Source organism: Ranitomeya variabilis, chromosome 5 (genome assembly GCF_051348905.1).
Source record: "Ranitomeya variabilis isolate aRanVar5 chromosome 5, aRanVar5.hap1, whole genome shotgun sequence".
Taxonomy (NCBI): Eukaryota; Metazoa; Chordata; class Amphibia; order Anura; family Dendrobatidae; genus Ranitomeya; species Ranitomeya variabilis.
The window spans coordinates 229,541,126-229,555,717 of record NC_135236.1 but is presented as its reverse complement, the minus strand read 5'-3'; the positions used below and the strand labels follow the sequence as shown (position 1 = coordinate 229,555,717).

The following is a 14,592-nucleotide window of genomic DNA, read 5'->3' as shown; positions in this document are numbered from 1 at the left end:
CAGTCACACGGAGACCGTGCAGACAGCCGTAAACGGTGCTGCAAGGCCCAAAAACCCTCCTCTACGTTATCCTATGTAGTGTTTTTCCACAAATTAGCTGGAGACGGGTGGAAAGACACTAATAGGAATTTTTGGAAAAAATGTGCAGCAGCCTGCACTACTTAAAACAAAATGAAAATTGATTTGGCGGTATGACGCAGTGAACAACCCTGAGCTGAAGACAACCAGGCTATGGCTGCTCACAGACTACAGGGCGAGCTGCAGTCACACGGAGACCGTGCAGACAGCCGTAAACGGCGCTGCAAGGCCCAAAAACCCTCCTCTACGTTATCCTATGTAGTGTTTTTCCACAAATTAGCTGGAGACGGGTGGAAAGACACTAATAGGATTTTTTTGAATAAATTAGCAGCAGACTACACTACTTGAAAAAAAAAAAAAAAAGAACAGTACGAGGCAATGAACCACCCTCCCTGAACTGAATACAACCAGCTATGGATGGCCTATGTGGCTGCACTCAGACTAGAGAGTGGGCTGCACTCACACACACACACACACAGACCTTGCAGATCGCTGTGAAAACAGCGCTACAAGGCAAAAGCAAGGTGAATAGTAGGTGAACACAGCGGTTGCTAAATTAGCCTTTGGAAAGCACAAAGAAGCAAATCGCTATCTCTAAACTGTCCCTCAGTCAGCAAACAGCGTCCTGTCACTAACTGAATTCACAGCAGAGTGATCGCAAAATGGCGCCAGCGACTTTTAAACTGCATCATGACATCATTTCAGCAGCCAATCACAGCCTTGCCAGTAGTTTCATGCCCTCCATGCTAAACAGGATGTGCCCACACTTGGAATCATTCTCATTGGCTGAATTTCTGCATTTTGAATCTTGGAACTTCCGATTCCGGTATCCGATACGCGGCAAGTATCGGAATCCCGGTATCGGAATTCCGATACCGCAAGTATCGGCCGATACCCGATACTTGCGGTATCGGAATGCTCAACACTACCCATAACACATCCTAGGACCGCAAAAGCTTGCAACCAGTTATTAATGGTTTTTGCAACTTTCGCCTACCGTTCGTATGTCTTGTCACCCAAACATCTCTCTCTATCAATTGAGTGTTGGTCCGTGGAAACCAGGGACCATATATCGACGAACTCATTGGCCCAGATTTGTTCCTTGATGGCGCTGTCCAAGTGAGCCCCTAATGGAGGGACACCACAAAACAGACCATCCTTATAAACGTCCGGGCGAGGAGGGAGGGGCTGCCTGCACGATCCTGACGGTTGTAGTATTTTTGGGTTAACATAAATCCTATTCCCTGTGGCCGCATTGGCTACTGTGTCTGAAAGGATGGTGTTGGTTCTCTCCCCCCCCCCCAAGCCCCAACAAAGGGGTACTCACCAATTGGTGCACCAACATCCGGACGGCTTGCATCCCGTGCCACGGGATTCATCGAACCTTGACGCTCCGTGCGATGTATGGACCTACGACGAGAAGACTCCTGCCTGTGCGACCTGCTTGAAGAACTGCCTGATGACGAAGGCGAGCGCCAACGCGACGCTCTAGAACGCCTACTGCGCCGGCTGGACCTGGATCAATACGAACGCCGCTTGCTGTCAGAACGACCGCGCTTCCTATGTCTATTCCTGCGGTGCCCTCTGGGGGATGACGATGATGATCTGCGCGCGGAGCGGATACCCGCACTCTGTCTGTTATCCAGAGCCGGGGTGCCAGCACCCTGAATTGGGGGACGAACACCGGTTGCCATCTGCGATAGCGACGCTGGGGCGTTCTGATGTTCGGCTACCGCCGCCTGAGAGGGAGCTAATTGCCCGCCTGGTATTTGCGAATACGGGGTACTAAAGATGAGTGGGTAGGATGGAAACTGCGACTCTCCTCCTATACTAGACTGGGAGTATGCGCTATGCTGTCCGGGCGCTGATATTATGTGAGGTGAACCCACATTTTGTTGCACTGGGGCTGCCGTATCCCTGCTCCTGTCAGTATTGGCCATAACTTCCCCCATGTTCCAAGAAAGTGGTGGGATGCCCCCCTGCGGAGCCTCAGTCTCCTTTTCTGCAGAGCCTGCATCCTGTGAGGAAGCAGACGTTCCCTGGGCTCCCCCATGCTGTTTCCAAATAAGATTGCAGAGCCAGGTAATAACGCTGGCACTTGCAGACCTGCACTCCTTCTTCCTGTCACTGGGGCAGCAGGGGCTGTACTAATGCACGTGTCGCGCAGCGCCGATCCCTGAGCCTCCCCCACCTGAAGTACGACGCTGCTTCCCGCCGTACTACTGCGCCTGGCGCCCGAATCAGAAGAAGCACGCGAATTGCGCGCGCTCTTCTTTGAATATAATGGCGGGCTCAGCCGTGCCGGAGGCCGGGTGGCTCTGCGAGAGCACCGACCCTCCGGCGGCATCGCCTGCACCATAACAGGGAAGGAGTCGCTCCCAGTCAGCAAAGCTGCTAACCAAGCGCTTCCTTCCCTGCCGATCCTATCCCTCACCGCATGCTCCAGCGGGTCCATGATCCGGCAGCCCAACAGGTCCGGGTCCAGGGATCGGATGTGCTATCAGCACTTCCGGGCGCCAGGAGCAGAGGATAAGCCCCGCCCCCACTGCGGGGAGTTAACCCCATATCCCATTTGGCCTCACTAAATGGGAGATCTGCTTTTAACACAGGGGAAGGCGCAGCAGTCAGGGGACAGCGGCGTAAGCCGCAGTGTCCCAAAGTAATAAAGATTAAACACCTTTTTATGTAGGATTTAAAAAAAATCGCAAACCAGTGTATAGCTCCAGACCGAGGGTGAAGATCACGAGATGAAGGGGTCTGGTCCAGAGTCATGAAACGGTTTGTGATTTTAAAAATCCTAAAAGGTGTTTAATTTTTATTACTGTATCCTTGCTAATTCCAGTGTCAGCGCACCACCATAACCCTTTATTACTTTTATCTCCTACAGTTCAAATTGTTGTACCACGGACTCCCTAAATGTTAGTGTCATACAACACACTATTTTAATGATCCGCCACTCTAGCGCCACGATCCTACCAATCTCTAATCATTTTAAAAGGGTATTGCTGGATCATATTTACAGGATATGCCATAAATGTTTAATAGGTGTGAATCCCATCAGTAGGACAAGCATCTATATCTAGAACGAGGTCCAAATTCATGCCACTGTAAGCTGTTCCCGACAGGGTCCTATTGAGATGGATGCAGGTACTATTGGTGAGACTCATATCTTCTGTACTATTACAGCATGTCCTGTGTATATGCCATGAATGTATGACATGTGAATATGCCTTGAACATTAACATGCATATTGAGGTGCAGCTATGAGGACACATGTCCAATTCAATTGCCTAAATCTGGCTGTTCTGAGGGCAACGAAAATGCACCGATAAAATAACCGTTATAACTATGCTCCGCTGTAATAAGTTATGACATCCTTATTATAAATGTCGTGCAAATTTACATACCGGAGTAATGTCATTTTACATGCTCTGTACCAAGCAATTATAGAAGTCTAGGCCCTTGTAGGATTTTTAAGCCATCAACACAAATACTTTGTCTGCCTCCCGCCTAATTATTATTCCACTTCAGTAATTTGCATACATAAGGAAATTCTAAGAGAAACCTGAGAGGTGCCTGTATCCCACAGTAATACCTGTCTGGAGTCTTCCAGTCTGCCACGTATTACTGTACAGGATTACCTCAGATGTCAGCTTTCCACGCGTACCTCCGAGGCTCAATGTTCAGATCCTGTCCTAGAATAGCCGGCATTCCTGCCCAACAAAGTGTGATTTACACAGTCTATTGCTGTACTTAATTGTGCTGTCAGGATGATTGCACAGATCCTAAGAGCAATATCTGTGTCACAAAAGAAAACCTGTCCAAGGTGTAAAGAGCAGATAATGTCAGCCTCCCATGGTTAATTATGGCAATTCAGTCAGTACTGTCACCTATCAGGCCACTGTTTTATGGCTGTCAAGTTAAGGCTTGTAAAGGAGGCATCAGCCCTACAACAGGAACATTAGAAGGTATTTGACCAGCTGCTGCTACTTTAACATTATACCTACGCTTTGTACTGTAGTTATTATGTGGGAGGAAACCAGTGGAAACCCACACAAACATGGAGAGAACATACAAACTCCTTTCAGGTGTTGTCCTTGGTGGGACTCCAGCGCTGCAAAGCTGCTGTGCTAACCACTGAGCCACCCATGACCCTTCTTCCTTTATCATATCACATGTGGCTTCCATACACACTAGATCATCAGACAAAACCCTGCCTAATGCATAAGTCCCCACTTGCAAAAACGCTGCTTTTTTATGCATCGAAATACGCGATAGTAATCTGCTCTTATTGTTGCATGTTTGCGATGTTTTTCATGCAGATTTGATACAACTTTGCATGTACTTTTTTAGTATAGGAACAGTGGGATTCTTCACTTGCAGAGGACCTTTCACCAGCTGAAAATTGTCTAATTTTTTTCTCCCATTTTATTTTTGCTGCTCACCTAACTATTGTATTTTTATTTATCTTTAATCCAGCTTATGGTTCCAAAGATATTGCTCTTTATATTTATTTGGTGTAATTCTTATGGTTTTTACTAAGGGGGGTGGCACTCACAGGATTTTCTACGGGGGGTGTCTTCAGAGAGCTTTGCATTACTACCCTTGATAAAGACCATAAAAATTAGCATTAAGTAAAAATGTCGATATCTTTGTTTTGCTGAAAAACACTTAGGAGAGTGGTGGGACTAAAATAAGAGTAGAAACTGGACAGGTTCTCTTTAAAAACAATTTCATTTTTTGAATGTATTTTAAAGGGAACCTGTCACCAGAAAAAACATTCTTAATTTGCAAATATGAGGTTAATATGCAGGTTAATAGCGTTACTAACCTGCCCGGCCCCCCGCACTTACCAAACTCTACAGGGAGAAAATGAAGTTTATTCCCCCTGGCAATGCTCGGGTTTCACGTGGTCATGATGTCATCAAAGGTCTTGAAGCAATCTCCACATTGGAAGCTTCACTGATAAAGCTATTATCAGTAATTCTCCTGCTGTAGATGCTAGGGCCCCGGGAAATTGTCCAGGCTGCCCATATAACGCTGGGTACTGCACATTCACCTCCTATTTATTTTTATCCTACCACAGCCAATATCCGAATACTGAGCACCGCCGTAATTGAGCACGACATAGAGAACAGCTGTATGGTGGGGGTGCTGGTTGTTGGATCTCGACCGATCAGATAAGGATAGGGCATCAATGCTAAACTAGAGCACAACTTTTTTTTAAGGAAAGTGACATTATCTTTTATCTCACACCTAGTGAAATCGTCTTACATTTTTATAAAAACTTAATTTTGAAAATATATTGGTGGTTTGATAACCATATGGTGGTTTAGAGTATAGTTTCCTAGTTTTTAAGATTGAAAGTAGACATAAGTGCGTCACTTTCAACCTATGACCAATATGTTGATCCAGTGGAAGGCAAAAACTCCATGAAGCAGATGCTAGGCATACTGTAAAAGACCTGGGTTTATGTTTATTGTATTTTAGACTTTTTAAAACCAGCTTTTCTGATGCAGTACATGATAAAAATTTGTATTTAAATTGATAGGAAGAGAAAACTCGTAGCTAAACTGTTGTTCTAACGCTAACTGACTGCTTCATGCAGATTTAAAAAATTGAAAGCTGAATACATTAAAGGGGTATTCCCATCTACGAAATCCTATCTCAATATGTAGTAGGTGTAATAATAAGATTTTAAAATACCCAGTAATCCACATTCCAGTAATTGGCCCCTCCATCATGAACTTAGTCAACGTCATCTATTGGCTATTGTATATTCTACATACTCTGCCATTAAATATAAAAGAAAAAGCCCTGTACTTTGAAGAATGTTTATTGTATTCATGTCAAGACAACACTATATAAGAGCTTACCAAGTGTGTTTGGCAGTACGTTTTTAGAGGAGAAGGAAATGACTTGTTCATGGTTGTATAGACCTGGAAATAGAACTGGGATTTGTGCTCAGTTGGATATGCTCCTCATTAAACCAAGCAAAAAAACCAAAACATTGCTTCGGAAAAATCCCATAAGATCTTGCCAAGTTGTAATTTCTTGAAGTTGAATTTACGTGCCAACATGAGTTAAATTAATACGATCCGCATTGCAGGCAGGCTTAGTTGGGTGAATGCAAGGCTGATGACTCAAATATTGAAAGTTTGGCTGAGGATCATTGTGATGGCAGAACAATGTTTCATATTTGCTACCTTGTGTGATTGTGACTTTCCATGAAAATGCCTTCTCCTGGTGTGCACTGAGAGTGTTGGATGTTGGACAGGTCTAAAGTTCTTCAATATAATATTTTCACCTTTTTTTAGGTATAGGTAAAATTGGTATCTAATGCAGTCTGTAAAGTAATTTTCTTTATTGGTTTTTCTTATTTCCCACTGCTTTCCCAGTACCCCCAACCCTCATTGTGCCCCATTATATGGAGACTCTCACTACTTACATCAGTCACTTTTTCTCAGTAGGGCTCACAATTTAATTCCCAATCACTGGTGTACAGTACACACATGCCAATTTTATGCTGAACCAAAATCCAGAATACACTGAAGAAAATGTAAAAGATATCCAATCTGGATGTACACAGTCTAAGGGTCCAGGAAGCCTCATATGGATCAAGTCAGGGCAACTACAGCGGTAATCGAACAGCAAACAAAGAGGTCCCAGCTTGGAAAATTAAATCCCAGGTAAGTAGAACTTCACATTTATTTAGTACAATTAATACACTCCATATGGGTAAAACTGGATGTAGAGGACCTACATGTTTCATTCATGATGACTACGATAAAGGCTTTCTGCTGAAACCCATATGTCTGTTACCTTTTTGCATCTTTATGGAGTGTATTAATTGTTCTTAATAAATTTGAAGTTCTATTTACCCTGGGATTCATTTTTCACTCTGGATCCTCTTCGCTTGTTACACAGAAGAAACTCTTGAAATTGTACAGAGATTATACAAATTTCATGGAGATGTTGCTTATGGCAATATTGTTACCCATGATCCCAGTGAGATAAAGTAATGCTAAGCATTAAGCCAATGGGCCGCCCCAAAGCACCCTTCATATAAAGAAACTGTTGATACAATTTTATCTGTACATTACTTTTAGGTATCCTTGTGAATCGCTGACTATCCCACAGGCTACTTTCCGGCAGTGCCACGAATTCCCAAGGAAGGTACGAAATAATGGGACAGCGGTATTACAGCTCAGCAGACAGTATCACACATGATAAAATTAGATATATGGCTCAGCAGACAGTATCACACTTGATAGGCTTACATACACTGATTTATCTTTTTGTCCGTTTTCTATGAGTAAATGAGACATTCAATGGAAAGCGGGTGAAAACACTTAGATACACCGTTGGATTTCCCATCATGTGTGATACTGTCTGTTAAGCTGTAATGCTGGTTATACCATTATATATTATCTTAATTGGAATTAGTGGTGCTGACTAAAACTAGCCTGGATGGATACCAGCGATTCCCACAGATACGTCACTCCCAAGGGGGTACTCAGTGCCACATCAGAGTCGATAACAGCAGCTTTTAAGCCCCAGCTGCATCAGGTGTTAATAACACAACCCTTCCGAGTGAGCGCAGCTAACACTTGGGTTTCCCCATGACAAATCTTTTCATTTTCAAAATACAGTGGTACCCTGTGAGCACTTTTTCCCTTTTCTTGTAGTATCTTTGAATCACCTTACTATGGTGTTATTCATATTTCTATAGGAGTAAACGATTTCAGCTTCATAATAGATCTAGAACACCCAAGTAGCAATCATAGGGTCACTTAATAGTTCTCCTAAGACCATAAATGTCACTGAACTGTGGTACATTGTTCATCTGTCACAAAACTCTCCTACCATCTTCTGCATTCTACTCTGCTGAGAAGACAGTACAGTACTTGAAGCATCGTCTTCTGGCTATCATTGTATTGATCTATTTAAGAAAGTAAATCACTCAACTACACAATCTGTGTAACAGAATAAAACGTTTTTAGAAAGATAATTGTGTTGTCAAACTTTAAAGATATTGGAACCTTGTTTAAATATTAATGATCACATCTTCTTCCACCGTAGATCACTTGATACTGTCCTCAGCAGTGCCGTGCAAGGACTGTCTGTGGTGGACTCCCATCTTGTGGAGTTGGAAGGAGATACTTTGTCACTTTATGGCCTGGGAGCTCTTGAATCTCTTGACCGGACATGGAGTGTACAGACCGCTGGTTCAGTCAACACCATCTCTTTCACTTTTATAAATTTCGAAGATATAGTTCAGGTTCTGCCAAAAATAAGAATAAAGTTTCCCAATGTAACGGTAAGTATGGAGGCAGTGAAGCCTTGGATATTGTCATTATTTAGTTTATTTTATGTTTTTAACTTCTATTATGTACAGAATAGATCTATAGGAATATGTATGAATTTATGTAAAGCCTGTTGGATATTGTATGGATACAGAACATGTTATTTTCCTATAAATGTTTGCCTATCTGTTATAACTCATTTTGTCCCTGTTGATCGGTGTTTTATATGTTAGGGATCTCTATTGCTGAAATTTCACTGCAACTTAACTTCATTTTCATTTGCTTTAACAGCACCTTAAATTTAAGGAAAACAATCTGATCACCTTGAATCAGTTCAATGCTCTAGCACAGATGCGTCGGCTTGATCAGTTGACGGTGGAGCCTCAGGGAAACCCTGTTGTTAACTTTACTCTTTGGAAGTATTATGTTCTTTTCAGACTGAACAATTTCAGCATTCAGAAAGTCAATGACAATGAGGTATGCACGCATGTTAACAAGCTCTCATTTATTTCCATATTCTAGCTTAAAGGGAATCTATCAATATGATCAACAATCCTCAGCCGTCTACATGTAGGTCATAGGAAGCTGAATAAAACGATATCTTGATATCTGCGATCTAATGTTTTATCGTAGAGAAATGCTTGTTTTTCTTAATATGTAAATAAGCTGTTAAGATCTATGGGCCGGACACGCATATACCTGGGAATCTTCCTCTAGAGCTTATTATAAATTAATTGTAGCGTTACCAGTGTGAGACATGTAGATCAGGAGAGTAAGCTGTTAGTTATTACATGTCTTACAAGGGTAATGCCATCATTCTTTTAAAATGAGCTCTGAGGCAGATTCTCAGGGAGATATGTGTCCGGCCCATAGATCTTACCAGATTTACATATTAATAAATATGTGGAATTCTCTGGGATAAAATTCAGATTGCAGATATGGTATCATTTTATTAAAATTTCTATGACCTACATGCCCATATAGACTGCAGAATAAATATTTAACCCCTTAGTGACCACCAATATACCTTTTTACTGACCTGAGATATAAGATCATAGCATCCCCATACAGATGACAATCCAGCAGCTGTCAGCTGTACGCTATAGCTGACAGTTTTCTGCATCAGCCACTATCAGTGTGTCAGTGCCAACACTGATAGTAGCTGATGCAGAACATTGTCAGCTACAGTGTACAGCTGAAAGCTGCTGGATTGCCATTGCCGATTGCCGTTTAACCCCTTAAATGATGCTGTTAATTGTGACTACAGCATCTAAATGGTTAAGAGAGTGCAGGGGCTCGCTCTTTACCATGATGCCACCCTTAGCTCTTGATCATGTGGTCCTAATATTTGCCATGGCACTTCATGGCTAAATAGCGGCCTTAGAATTTGCTGGCTACAGTGGCCTGTTCAGAAGTTACAAAAATTTAGGTGGTAAAAATAAGTTTTGTAATTTTACTTGAAAAAATTAAAAATGACTGCTACATTTTTAAACCTTCTAAAATGCTAACAAAATAAAACAACATGTTACAAATGGTTCTGATATAAAGCAGACATGTGGGAAATGTTGTTTATTAATGTTTTTGTGGGGTATGGCTATCTGGATTAAAAGGATAATCATTAAAATTAGAAAATTGTAAAAATTGCTAATTTGTTTACATTGGCAATTGATAATTAGAAGTGTTTGGGAAATTTACTTACCATCCCAATTCCCCAAAATTTGTGGTGGTGTGTAAAATGTAAGGAAGATAATGCAATTATTTTAAAATCTCTTCTAACCATAGACCCCCTCTTATAGCCATATTTTTTTCACAACAGACCATAGATCACAACTTGAAAGGTAAATATTCTTCCTGTTCATTTGAAAAAGTGGCATTGATGGCAGCAAATTGGGATAGGGTTAACAAAAGACTGTAAAAGTAAAAGATACCAAGGGTCAATGTTCAACTAAGTCAGATGACTGTGTATAAACAGAGCATGTTAGAGAGGCAGAGTCTCTCAGAAGCAAAGATGGTCATAAAAATTGTGTAACAATTTCAGTAAAATTTTCACTGTAAAATTTCAAATATTTTGTATATGCCACCATCTACAGTACATAATATCAAAAGTTTCAGAGATTCTGGGGTAATTCATATGCACAAGAGACAGCTGACTGTCACTATTGGTAGCTTGTGATCTATGGGATTTCCATACTTGTGGTCACATGCTAAAAGGTCTCACCTGGCTTCTGTCATACATGCAGTCTCGTGACATCACCCCCGCACCGTGAATACATGGGTATTGTGGCATTGTGTGCATTGCACACTGTCACGATTCGGCAGTCTGCACCCATATAGCAACTTCAGACTTTTCAATTTACCCAGGACAAAGCCCTTTAACTACCATGTGTGTGAATACAGATCCACATACACACGTCTGTCCTAAGTAAGCTGGATGTGTGCACTTTGTTTGCAATAATTGTAAATGTCTCACAACTCCTTTTTTTGTGTATTGGCAGGTTACTCAAAATGATGTAGTTATGTCAGAAAAACTTTTTGGAATTCTTGCCTATATTGCAACTTCAGAGTTACCTCAGTATAGACTCACTGCTCTGCTGGGCGACTCCAGGTACACGTCAGCTTTTGTTTCAGATATTGTTACAAATATAATTCAGCCATTCTTTTTATGTCACTTTTTTAACAGAAAGTAGGAAGACCACTGTTCTACATGATTAAGATCTACTACTATATTTATCTTTCGCTTATGCATTTAAATACCGACACCTGCTAACTGTATATAGAATGTTGATGGATTTGGGGTTCTGATGAATGAGTGTGCCCGGAAAGGCGTTATCTGAATATGATTGTGTCTTAATTAAGTATTTTCGGCATGCACGCAAACATTTTGTAAAAACATTGCAGTGCTTACTTGGCACTAAGGATGTTTACACAGGATTTTAGAGCTGTATTTATAATTCTGGTTATTAGTGGATACAGTCAGCAAGTTTGTGGCTAATTACATTCTTAAAGGGGTTGAATAATAATAAGTTCCACAGTTGGATGTGTTTAAACAAAATGTTCCTGTGCTGAGATAATCTTATAACTGTGCCCCTGCTGTGTACTGTGTAATGGCTGTGTCTGACCGTACAGGAACATGGTCTGTTTTTCACTGCAACCTTCTGAGTGCCAAGCTTTGTCTACTGTATTGATTAAAAACAGGCAGGGAAATGCTTTACCTCACAGAATCAGCTGTGATCCCATGCTGTAATGTCTGTATACTCTCTTTTGCTTTCTCCCCTGCCCAGGAGCTGTGGTATGATCAGACCATGTTCCTGTACGGCCAGACACGGCCATTACACAGTACACAGCAGGGACACATTTATAAGATTATCTCAGCACAGGGACATTTTTTTTATGCACATTCACTTGTGGAACTTATTATTATTCCAAGATGTATTGGTTAAAATCAACTTTAAAATTAACTTTTTTCGTGTGAAAATCCCTTTCTGCCATCCGACGTACTATTCCGTCCTTGTGACCTGGGCCCTAATTCCCTTGGACGGAATAGTACGTCACATGCGATCAGCCACGCTCCCCCTGATCATGGCCAGGTGTCAGCTGATTATCACAGCTGACACCTGCTGCTAAGTGCCAGGAGCGGTCACGGATTAGATATTGTTAGGGTTAGGGGTATGTTAGGGTTGGAGTTAGAATTGGGGGGTTTCCACTGTTTAGGCACATCAGGGGCTCTCCAAACGCGACATGGCGACCGATCTCAATTCCAGCCAATTCTGTGTTAAAAAAGTCAAATGTCGCTCCTTCCCTTCTGAGCTCTGCTGTGTACCCAAACAGTGGTTTACCCCCACATATGGGGTATCGGCGTACTCAGGACAAATTGGACAACAACTTTTGTGGTCCAATTTCTCCTGTTGCCCTTGTGAAAATAAAATTTGGGGACTAAAAATCATTTTTGTGGGGTAAAAAATTATTTTTTTAATTTTCATGGCTCTGTGTTATAAACTTTAGTGAAACACTTGGGGGTTCAAAGTTCTCACCACACATCTAGATACGTTCCTAGGGGGGTCTACTTTCCAAAATGACTTCACTTGTGGGGAGTTTCTACTGTTTAGGCACATCAGTGGCTCTGCAAACACAACATGACACCCGCAGACCATTCTATCAAAGTCTGCATTCCAAAATGTCACTACTTCGGAGCCCCAACGTGTGCCCAAACAGTAGTTTTCTCCCAAATTTGGGGTATTGGCATACTCAGGACAAATTGCACAACAACTGTTGGGTTCCAATTTCTCCTGTTACCCTTGTAAAAATACAAAATTGGGGCTAAAGAATAATTTTTTGGGGAAAAAACAAGATTTTTTATTTTCACGGCTCTGCATTATAAACTTTAGTGAAACACTTGGGGGTTCAAAGTTCTCACAATACATCTAGATAAGTTCCTTGGGGGTCCAGGTTCCAAAATGGCGTCACTTGTGGGGGGTTTCCACTGTTTAGGCACAACAGTGACTCTGCAAACGCAACATGATGCCCGCAGACCATTCCATCAAAGTCTGCATTCCAAAACGGCGCTCCTTCACTTCCGAGCTCTGCCATGCACCCACACGGTGTTTCCCCCCACATATGGGGTATCAGTGTACTCCTGACAAATTGCACAACAACTGTTGGGGTCCAATTTCTCCAGATACCCTGGAGAAAATACAAATAATTGGATCTGAAATAATTAATATTGGATTAATTTGCAGGTTAATAGCATTATGAAGGTGCTGGGCCGCAATACTGAAATTATGGCACCTGGGGGAAATTGAACTATATTCCTGCCGACAGCCCACAGAAATAACAGTCACTGTGCACAGCACTGAGAGTGGCAGATGTAAGCACACCCTAGTACTGACTGACAGCCGGCTATGCGGTGCAGATTGAGCTCTCAGTGCCACAGGGTACTTACATCCACTGCTCTCAGTTCTGGGAATGATGACTGTAATTGCACCAGGCATGCCTGCAAGACTGAAAGCCGGCGGCTCCTGCGAGGAATAAAAATACTTTTATCTCAGGTGGCACATTTTAAGTACTGAGGCTGGGCACCTTCATAATGCTATTAACTTGGAGAATAACCTTATATCTGCAGATTAACATCGTTATTGGACATGACCGGTTCCCTTTATTAGCTCATCTGTGAGTATGTAATGTATCCGTAACATCAGCGAACTGTCAGCTCCTGTTGCAAAGAGACAATTTCAGAGAATGCAAATTGCTTGCACAAGCCATTACGCAAGAAGGAATGTGGGGAGATTTTACCTCTAAGGCCGGGGTCACACTTGCGAGTGCAATGTGAGAAACTCGCGGATCAATACCTGATACTGCTGCCGGCACTCGGGATCAGAGCGTTCAGCTGCATAGAAATACACGGTACAGTCCCGATTGCCGGCGGCAGTGCCGGGTATTGATGCGAAAGCCTACAAAATAGTGAATGTAGTAGACTATATTACAGGCTGTGTCTTGCGCTCTGCAATGTGCTGTAGTTGTAGATTATTTCTATATACTGTATAAACTAAATGCTGTTAAATAATGGGCATGAAACATTTTTGAATATTTTATTTTTTCCATACCTGGACCTCTCTTCTTGGCTGGGTTGGCTTGCTTCTTCTCAAAGTAATTTTGTTCTTGCAGTTTGTGATACAGTTTTCGGTTCCTGCTTTTGTACCTCCAGTGTATATTCATCCTATTAACAACATTTATATGTGTATTCTTTTCTCAAGAAAGAAAACATTCCATCAACTACTAGAGACAAAGTCTAAGAAGGTTCTGACAGGTGGTGAAGAAAGTAGCAACAGTAAGCGACTTCGTGGAGAAACCCCAACCCGAGCGGCATTACAGTACATTCCACAGGATCTGCTCAATGAGAAGATAGAGGTAAACGTGTACAGTCCTAAAACTACATTTATCACTTATTCACTACTGCTAAGTGGGTTAATTTATGAAAACTCGTACATATTAAAACCAAAGACTTCTGAAATAGTAGCATGCAGGTGTCATATTCCGCAAAGGATCACAAACTTAAAAATATGAAAATGGAGACCTGATTAAGTATCAACTTTTATATTCGCAATTACTCGAAATTGGCCTTGTACATTAATGTCCATATTAATGATAATGCTGTTAAACACTACTATGTTCTGTTTCATCCTAAGATAGGCTGTATAGTTCTCCAGTGGTG

General features: G+C 41.9%; 1 protein-coding gene across 2 annotated transcripts in view; it reads left to right on the top strand.

Annotated features, from left to right (window-relative positions):
* LRRC49 (leucine rich repeat containing 49) overlaps nt 1-14,592 on the top strand; it is a 296,862-nt gene that overhangs the window by 261,644 nt on the left and 20,626 nt on the right. For both annotated transcript variants that reach the window (XM_077263871.1, XM_077263870.1), the window contains exons 13-16: nt 8,161-8,398; nt 8,676-8,861; nt 10,880-10,989; nt 14,135-14,288. In XM_077263871.1, the coding sequence (XP_077119986.1) occupies nt 8,161-8,398; nt 8,676-8,861; nt 10,880-10,989; nt 14,135-14,288 (688 nt within the window). The remainder of the gene's footprint in view (nt 1-8,160; nt 8,399-8,675; nt 8,862-10,879; nt 10,990-14,134; nt 14,289-14,592) is intronic.